Raw genomic sequence first — 9,759 nt, 5'->3', positions numbered from 1 at the left:
TGTGTGTGTGTGTGTGTGTGTGTGTGTGTGTGTGTGTGTGTGGAAAGTTGTTAATGCAAGCCTAAATCACTTCAAGAGTTGCTGTACCATTTACCATTACCCTTTAGATTGTTCTCTTCAGCTCTAACACTAATTGTTTTAGAAAAAGAGACACTGATTTCTAATTCAAGTGTGTGACAAGAATCTTCACGTTTTCCTAGAGATGAGAACCAAGTTTGACCACGGAGAAGACCCCATGGATCCAGAGAGCCAGCAGGGGCACCATCATCATCACTTCCACGGCTTTCAGGGTTTCAATCCGTTTAGCTCCGGGCCCTTTAACTTTAAATTCAACTTCAACTGAGGCGGCTTACTCTTCAGCACAGCTGGAGTGTATATTTGTATTTTCCTCCCTATTTAAAAGGGAGATCACTGGCATAAAAAGACTGTTCACAAGTATCATAAAAATGTGGAGCATAAGGTGACTTGATTCAGTGAGTCTAATTAATTAAAAATGCATCTTTGCTGTGTAAATCAAAACTTTGGGGGAAAAGGTTTCCTACTCTGCTAACAAATATCAGACTTGAAGCGGCTTTTATCTGTCAGATCTTACTCTTGTATCCTCTCCACAAATTGTACAATCACTTCACATCCATTTGTAGGAATGTATTTGTACAGAGGTACAGTATTATTTTTGTATGAATGGAGGGTTTTTTGAACTGTAAATAAAGAGCTATTTATGTACATTAAATTGAATCGAGAGCATTTTTTAACCGACATCGACAGAGACTAAAGGGTAATAATTGTGACTCCTTAAATTCACGCTGAAAGTGTATATATTGAAGAACAGACCAAGAAAATCTCCTCAAATACATCGTTTGGACCATGAATCATTAACTGACCTCAGTGGTGAGCACAACTCGCAAACAATTTTTGCAATGACATTTTGTAGCAAAGGTTTATTCTTGATCCACCAAACAGTAATATAAACAGTTCAGTTTGACACAGCACAGTGAAAGATGGGTGCCCTGAGAGCAGCCTTCCTGCGCCCGTTTTCTTTAATGTTCACTTTTAAGACAAATCTGCTGTTTGCTTCAGTCCAGCAGCAACACTGATCTTGGGACAGTTGATTCCTGAGACAAAACTGGTTCACTGTGGAATTGAAACAAAAAACCAAGAAAAACTAGCAGTACAGTGAAGTTGAAGACTCATAACATGTAAACATCTTGTAATAACTTAAAATCCCCTACCATCCATTAACCGTGACCTTAAGTGTGCAAATGAGGAGTTTTTCATCCGTAATATTAAAGTCTCGCCTGAGGGATGTACCACAAAGCAAGATGAATGGGCTAAAAGAATGATGGCACTAAAGACGGGAGATTTCAATGTCACCAAGGTGGCTCTCTACTTACAATGCACTCCTTACCTGCTCACAGTTTTAACAGTTCTGAATGACGGGCTGCTGTAAAGACTGCCATGTTTTCACAAGTTTTTAAAGAATGACATAGACGCGCCGCTGTGGGATTACTGTGTTATATATAAACCCACAGAGATGCACATTAATACAGTAGCAGTAAACCGGCAGAATCCACATACAGTCAACTGATGATGCGCAAAATGCATAAATATCCTTACGATTGGTTCTGATTTGCTGCAAAGTCAGTTTTATAATGTTGGTATTGCAGTTATTTGATTATTGGTTGACTATCACAGCGAAAGCTCAGTCAATAACAGTAATGTAGGTTTTAACAAAAAGTCAAAATGATAATCACCTCCATTCCACAGTGGTGGTAGCCATGTAGTTACTTCAGTGGGTACTTAAGTAGTACTTGAATATGTGTATATGATATATAAATCAGAAAAATCTAACAGAAATAAAGACATCTTTTAAAACTGGTGTATAAAAAAAGTTTCCAGGCTTTTGAGCCAATATTACAAATGTAACCTATTTTCAATTTAATAACTATTTTACTGGCTAAGGAAGTATTTATTTACCTTTACTGAAGAGTAGCAGTGCTCCGCTTTCAAAATCATGAAAGAACACGACTACCAGAAATTTACCAGAAATAAACTGCATACTGATTATGCAGGATGGCCCTTTTCAGAATTCTATACATCCTATTAACTGATTAATGTTTACATCAGTTTAATGGTGCAGCTGGAGATAAAGATTACTGTAATGACTTTATTTAATTGCAGGCTACCTTAATTCATTCAATAAAAGATAATTTATTGATTTATTTGCAAATTAATGTGTACTCAAGCTTGAAAATGCAGAGAAGAGCATTTGCAGTAGAAGTAAAAAGCAGCCAACCCCTGCCTTTGGAGAACACCCCAATCTTGGCTGAAGTGAGTTGGTCCATTTTCTTAAGTGTGGGCCCAGGCCTGAAGCCTAAGTTAAAGGGCCTGGGCTAACAAATAACATTTACAACCACTGTCATCACACTCTGATTATATCTGATTCAGGCTTTAGCTTTTATGGTGAGCTAATGCAAAGAAAAAGCCTTGCGATGTTAAACTTGCTTCACAGTACACCCCTCCTGGCTGCTGAACTAAAGTCATATGTTACACCACACTTTTTTTTTTCCTGCCTGGCTCTCAGTTGTCTCACAGCGTGTGCACGGGACACGAAGACGGCAGCAGTTGTACTGCTCTGCTTTTACATTTATTTTTAAGCTAAATGTTTTTCTTCACCTCTCCAGGTCGAATGTGGGCTTTTACTCAAACACTGAGATATAACTTAAGAAACAAGTTAATACTTTACCATCTAACAAGGCAATACTTTTTCATCACATGGTTAAAAAAGAATTTTTGGAGTCAAGAGAAAACATCAAAAGAACAATTAGTGATTTTAAACAACTTTTTAGAGTTTCTTTTTTTGACATTACACGTTTCCTTAAATCATAGAAAAGAAAAAAAACAATGGTTTGCACCATAGAGGTGAATGCATGGCTACACCTGAGGGGACAGAACTGATGACAGAGCTACATGTGCTTGGGACAAAGACTACACCTTCCCCCACCTACGATCCATGGCGCAGTCTTTGAAATACAAGAGCAGCATAGTTTGTATACTGATATTCGATGTTTGCTACGGTTCAAAAATGTATTTTAGCCCCCAAAATAATGTAAAAATAACGCCAATAGCTGAAGATACACCCCCTGTCTTTGGACAAGCAGCTGACCAAGATAAAATTTGTAATTTAAAGCCTGGGCAGATAACTTTTCTGGTATCCAGAAAATCCAGAAAAACCTCTCAGTGTGTTGTCATTTCTGTGGTCTGAGAGGGAACTGGACTGGAAAATCTAGGCAGGGACAAAAGCCTATGGCCAATTACAGGTCTTTTTGGGCCAGGTAATAAAAGTAATATAATATGATGAAGGATAATTCTTCCTTCAGAACATGCTGTACATCATTGGGTGGCAAAAATAGGAGAGGGGACTGCTGCAGGAGAAACGTTGTTTCCTAAATGTCTGCAGAGGGGAGCTTTACATTTCAGGTGTGTAGATTCAAAGACGTTTAACACTTTTTTATGTAACAACTTGAAAAGCAATTTTTAAAAACTTTCATTTGGCAATTCAGTCATAATGTTTTCATAATTATAAATTAAGAAGATGTAAAAGTAGCTTTTAAAATTTTCAAAGAAAGGTTAAATTAGATTTGTAGAAATGTGCCTTTGCTAATTGAATTCTTTGCTCACATTATCAGTGCAATAAATGCCCACTGTTTGTCCTTCAACACATACCTAATAAAGCTCCTTACTGGCCTCACGCTTTTACTCTCTGTTTTAGCTTCATTTTTCAGGAACCACTTACTTAACAAGATGTGTCTGTAGTGCTCAGCACACCACGAGTTCACAGCTGGCAGTTAACAATTACACCACGTGTTGATTCTCTAAGATGTACCGAGTGCAGAAGCAGGTATGGCGTCTGAAAATATCACATCCTCCTCCAGCTGGAGATGTAACACTCCATGGCTATGTTTAGATGGAACTGTCTGTCTTCAAGCTTCACAGGTGGCCTGTGTGCAAAAGGTGCCTGCCTCCTTCCTCTTCAGCGTGGTGCTGGCAGACACTAAAGTTCATCACGGTGGTTGTCTGCTGTGCAGAGTGTGGAGGGGAGAAAGTTGGAAAGAAATGCAGAGAATGATCACAGTGGTAAGAGAAGGGGTAAGAATAACCATGCAGAAGAACAGAAAGACTTTGTAGCCCTATAAATATATCATTAGTAACCTTTTTTATGTTGTGAGGCAGCAGGAATCTGTTTTTGTGTTGTTGTGTCTTCCTGTTCCTGGACCCGTCTCAGCAGCTCTTTGATCTCCCTGTCATATTCAACCCACTCGGGCACAATCCTCGCTGCAGCCACCAGCTTGGGTTCCTTAGTCATTGGGTTATTGCACTAAACGAGAAAAGCAGATAAAAACACATCAGTCATGCCGCCAGTGATGCTCTCTCCCAACGAGTCAGATCGTCATTCTCAGCGCTGTCTGTGACAGGCATTTAAACCTAATTTGATTTCCAATTCGGTTAAAAGGACATTAGGCTATGTCTTGTGTCTGAATTACCAAGTGGTGACCTATACTACAATGAAACAATACTTCCTATTCCAGTCTACTGGACCCTGTCCAGTAATTCTCTAAATTAGTTTAGGACGCTGCAGGATTGCTCCTCGGCTGCTTCCTAAATACCAATGCCTCATGGACAATTGTGGCAGCGAGGATGCTCTTGCATTTTAGAGCTGTAGCAGCTGCAGCACGCTATCACAACAAATAAAGCAGATAATAAGGCGTATAATGTAGCACAGAGATATTTTTCAATTAACCCAAAAAGAACTTAAAGAAGACACTTGTGGATTTTACAATCTCAATAAAAGGAACAATTTCATTTGAAGCTGAATTTTTCAGCAAAGACCGTGTGTCCCACTTAGCCTCCCACATTATTATTTAGTATTACGCAGTCAAATCTAATTGCTGTGCGACTCACCAGGTCTATAGTCTTAGCAGTGGTTTTAGAGGTATCATCACACCATGTCTCACACCACAGCCACTCCTGAGGAAGAGACTTGATGGCTACCTGGTGAATCATGTTGTTAGGAAGGTCCTACAAATATCACAAAACGAATTAAGTCTTGAAAGAGCAAACTCTGCAACACGTAATCCAACAGCACTATGCCTGAGTTATATACCTGGTCCAGGTTAGACAGACTGTTTGGGTCTTGGCTCAAGGCTTGGTACTGGCCTCGTAATCTGTCCCCGGCTGCAATTTTACGGAACTTCTTCAAATCGACTACATATAAGGCGCTGGAAGAAATATGAGCGGAGAGAGAGAGAGGAGACATGGAAAGCAGGTGTTAGAAATCCATTTCCTGAAAGGGGAAATCCCACCGGAATGAAAAAAAAAAAGTAAATGAAGATAAATACCCCAGCCGCATTCACATTATTGTACCTGACACACTATATTAATAAACCCAGAGGTGCAGAATATGTAGTTTCACTTAACACTTGTTATATTTAAGTCTCCCAGAGGATATTCAATGCCTCGTGTTTTTCCTGGTCTCACTGATCATCTCTCATCTTTGCTGCTTTTGTCCTGCTCTTTGGAGCTTAGCACCATGCTGGTATCCAATCAAGTCGCTGTGGTTTTCTGACTTTTCTTGTTCCGACACTATCAGTCGGTGGTGAAGTGAAACGTTCTGCTCTCTGTTCATCCACTGGCTGCCTCGCTGTCTGATTAGCCATCACCCTGACAGAAGGAGAATTCAATACCACAAGCCTAGCAAGGAGCAGAACATTGTATTCATGACAGTGATTTATGATTTTATATGTGCCATGACTGTATACAAAAATAAAGCACTTAACTCTAAGCCCACCTATGTAAACGGCTTCTCACTAGAAGTTAAATGTTCAGTTCTAAGGTGTATGACACCATATTAATCCATTGCATTATTTATTTAGCAAAAACACTAAGCCAATTGTGGAAACAGTGTGCATAGGAATTAACAAAATGCAGTGGAGGAAAAGACATCATCAGTGATCTTAGAGAAGCAATTGTTGCTGTCCATCAATCTGGGAAGGGTTATAAGGCCATTATCAAACAATTTTAAAGTCCATCATTTTACAGTGAGAGACATTCGCAAGTGGCAAACATTCAGGGCAGTTGCTGATTTTCTCAGCAAAATGTAAAACATCAGAGATCAAATGATTAGTAGAAGTTTACCTGATGTGGTACTTCCTGTGTCCCAGATGTGATGCCCAATATCCAGTTTTCCAGAAACGATACCCTTCCATCTCTCTGCGGCTATCACAAAATGGTGTGTAGCCATAAGGAGCACCCTCCAAGTCTAAATCCCTCAACTCTTTCAAATCAGCTCGAACTATCTGCAACACGCAGCAAAGACAGACTTTGGTAAGCAGCCAAAGAACAGATGACACTTCAAAAAGTCTTGCTTTCAGTTGCACACGCCAATATAGCGGTTTCCTACGTCATTTCTGTTTGATCTTTACCTGGTCGGCATCCACAAAGATGATCTTGTCCACAGCTAAAGGGAATAGAACATCCAGGAAGAGGATCTTATATCCCCAGATAATCCTCTGCTTCTCAGTCTGCTGGTGGAGCCAACGGGGCCACTTGTACTGCACTAACTCATACTGAAAGCCGTATGACTCTGCCATGTGAGAGATGGTGTCCTGACCACAGCAAAAATGAAGTCCAGAGGTCAAATTAATGAAATACAAAAGCTGGGTTTGCCTAGCGAAATATTTATGTGATGTAGTAAAGATTTACTTTGAAAGAAGGAGATAGGTAATTCTTGAGAAACCAGAATTTGACAGGTGTTTGTGTATGCCGAAGCACAGACAGCATCATTATTCTGAATTGGAGACAGAATGGGAAAAGGTTAAGTTTGAGGATCAGGGATAAGAGGAACACAATGCGTAGCGCTTGAAAAGGAAGTGCGTGTTTGGAAAGTAAAACTGACCCACCTCAGAAAACGCTCATACAGATGGCCCGAGGCCACAGAAAAAATGTTCAGAACGTCGTCTTTTTTCTTCTCTCCGTCATCCTTCTTTGAGCCACCACCTGTGATGCTGTAAATGAGACCATGATACACGAGTCAGTTGTGTTTGGATTGGATGCGTGTTTTTCATAGAGTGACGATAAATAAAAACTAAGCCAACAGCCACCATGCTTTTGTACTGCCAGAGGTAACAGCAGCTGTAACAGCCATCAGAAAACACTTTCAAACAAACCATGCAACGCGATGCAACACGCCGAGATGATTTATTCAAATAAAATGATAATAATGGGGATGGAAATGCTGTGGAAATCAACACTTTTGATATGATTTTCAGCTCCTGCTGGCTCCCAACGAGAGGGCTGAAATAAAGTTTTAGAACAGACCCAGCAAACATTATTCAGCTCTTCATGTTTCCATCCCCACAACATTAACAGAGTCCATGATACAAAGTGAACGATTCATTTGAAAAAGCAAATCACTTAAGATTTATGCATAGATGACCTGCTTTAAACGAGAGCATCGTGTCATAGGATTGATGACTTTGGCAGGGATGACACAAATACTTCTGGCACCATTTTTATGATTCAAGCTGTAAAGTGTAAGTGCACTATTACAATTCACTGGTGCAATTTTGACACAGTGTGGCGTTTGTGCCACTTCAAAAGAAAATGGGTTGTAATGCAAAAATGAATTATCATACATTATAGTTAATTGTGTTAGGGCTTGGATAAAAATCAAGCCAATTACATCAGTGTCCATTATCCCCTTTAAAAGCAACAGTCTTCTTCATGTGGAAAGTCTGTGGCAGCTTTTCCTGAGGAGAGACTTCCAAAGAAACATGCAGACTTATCTATAGTAGCTCTTTTAATTATTTTTTTGTAAACATGTTTCCATTGCTTCCAGATTTGATTGAAATTATGATCCTCACAGTTTATTTAAACCTTTATGCTGTTGCTTTCTACAGATTCATTTCATAATTAAAACTGGGATGGTTCAGGTGCAATTATATCAGACCCCTTTTTAAAGAATTATCCACATGGCCGTTGCCCTACTACCCTGTGTGGCTGGATGAGGGTACACAGGAAGAATGGCCCTGAAGGAATACCATGATTACAACTGAATGATTTAAATGACTTAAATATTTTTATTTTTTTAAGAAATGGAAATTGAACTGAATCAGCCTAGTATGGGAATGAGTACTCTATTAGTTGCATAGCAGATGAAAAAAAACTGTATTGTTTGTTGGACACAGGTCTCTCTTGTAAATGAGAAACTGAAACTACCTGTATAAATAAAGGTTATATAATTTAATTAATTAAAAAAATAAATCAACAGTGTTTTAGAAAAAAAGACTAGTAGCTTTTCAAACTTGAAGACAGAAGATCGGAGTGATTTTGTAAAGTAATGTGGAACACACGTATGAAGATAATGCCAAGCAAGTCAGCACATTACCTTTCAGACAAATGTTAGCTTTTTAATTAACTTAAATGTAAAAGAACAGATAAAAATCGACGAGCTAAAATATTTATATGCTGAGATAAGGGCACAAATGCAGGAAAAATCCAAAGTAAGGACACTCTCCACACTTGGGAATGCATCAACATACCCTAACCGCTACTAAAGAGCAGTGGTTCATGATGCAAGGCACATTTAGCGGACAGAAATCAGGACTTGTGCTGGAGGGTAGATGAGTCTGCAGTCAAACTGTGTCCTTGTCTGTAATAGACTGCTGATGAGGGAAGGAGTGTCTCTCCCACACTCAATCACAACCACAACCTCAGCCCCCAGGCTTCAGGAAGACACCAGTGAGTGAGAGGGAGGTGTGAAGGGAGGGGAGGGAGAATACAGTTTGTCCCTGCATGTCCTCTAAAACCAACTCTTTCAGGCACATCTTACCGATAAGAAAGATATACCCACAAAACACAAACTCAGCGATGGCCCTTTATTTACTTATTTTAAATCTGTAGTTCTGAAAATAATGTGCCTGCAGTCCTCTTCAAGATAAAGTATGACTCTTGATAGTTGAACAGTTGGCTTCTGGGTAGTCACCACACATCGGTGGGATCTGGGGAAGCCGACTGCCTGCCATGACTAAGCCAGGCATTATGAAGGGCCTCCAGCACAACAACAGGGTTCCCAAGATAAGCAGCTTTGGAGGGTCAGGTGAGAACCTGTTTGGCTGACTCACCCAAGATAATCTGGATCTCTGGAAGGGTCCACAGAGCTCTGTATAAATCCTGAGCTGTGGACAACACCAACTGGACAAAGCTCTACTTCTGTTTGCCCTCTGCCTATTTAGATTGAACAGGGTGTTTCGACATTTACCGAGTCATTCATTGCCCCCATTGTAACTACTAATACACCTATATACACGCGCAACACACCATGACAGGTTAAAAATAACATTCAGTTTCTCCATTATGGAGAATCAATACATTTGCCTTACTCAATCTCAGTATATACAGAGCAATATAAGATAACCTAATAACAAGGATTTCAGCAAATAAATACACGGAAAACACTTTCTATTCCGGCTATCTGGATTCAGTTTAGAAAAACAATGACACAAATGTGCTTTTCACAGCACCCTTCACCTAAAACCTGAACATCTCCCTCAGGTAACATCAGCGCTGCTCTCTCTCACACCCCATGTGGTCCACATGCTTGGCATTTCTAAGAGCAGCATAACAAACACTGCTAAAGTTCCTCAGGCTGGGTAGAAACAATTACTTAATTTTTTTCCATGCTAGAGACAAAGGGCAGAGGCA

General features: G+C 39.8%; 2 protein-coding genes across 4 annotated transcripts in view; one reads left to right on the top strand and one right to left on the bottom strand.

The window, feature by feature from the left end:
* dnajc3a (DnaJ (Hsp40) homolog, subfamily C, member 3a) overlaps positions 1-716 on the top strand; it is a 14,129-nt gene extending 13,413 nt beyond the window's left edge. Inside the window, exon 12 of the mRNA XM_005723548.2 lies at positions 201-716. Coding sequence (XP_005723605.1) covers positions 201-343 — 143 coding nt within the window. The 3' untranslated portion in view covers positions 344-716. The remainder of the gene's footprint in view (positions 1-200) is intronic.
* A 2,138-nt stretch (positions 717-2,854) lies between these two features.
* Positions 2,855-9,759, bottom strand: part of uggt2 (UDP-glucose glycoprotein glucosyltransferase 2) — a 40,821-nt gene continuing 33,916 nt past the window's right edge. For all 3 annotated transcript variants that reach the window (XM_005723544.1, XM_005723546.1, XM_005723545.1), the window contains 8 exons: positions 6,957-7,061; positions 6,760-6,844; positions 6,480-6,662; positions 6,193-6,353; positions 5,162-5,276; positions 4,960-5,076; positions 4,210-4,375; positions 2,855-4,077 (listed from right to left, as the gene is read on the bottom strand). In XM_005723544.1, coding sequence (XP_005723601.1) covers positions 4,052-4,077; positions 4,210-4,375; positions 4,960-5,076; positions 5,162-5,276; positions 6,193-6,353; positions 6,480-6,662; positions 6,760-6,844; positions 6,957-7,061 — 958 coding nt within the window. In that variant the 3' untranslated portion in view covers positions 2,855-4,051. The remainder of the gene's footprint in view (positions 4,078-4,209; positions 4,376-4,959; positions 5,077-5,161; positions 5,277-6,192; positions 6,354-6,479; positions 6,663-6,759; positions 6,845-6,956; positions 7,062-9,759) is intronic.

This window comes from Pundamilia nyererei, unplaced genomic scaffold, assembly GCF_000239375.1.
Source record: "Pundamilia nyererei isolate P.nyererei 1_Seehausen unplaced genomic scaffold, PunNye1.0 scaffold00009, whole genome shotgun sequence".
Lineage (NCBI taxonomy): Eukaryota > Metazoa > Chordata > Actinopteri > Cichliformes > Cichlidae > Pundamilia > Pundamilia nyererei.
This window is presented reverse-complemented; position numbering and strand designations above follow the sequence as displayed.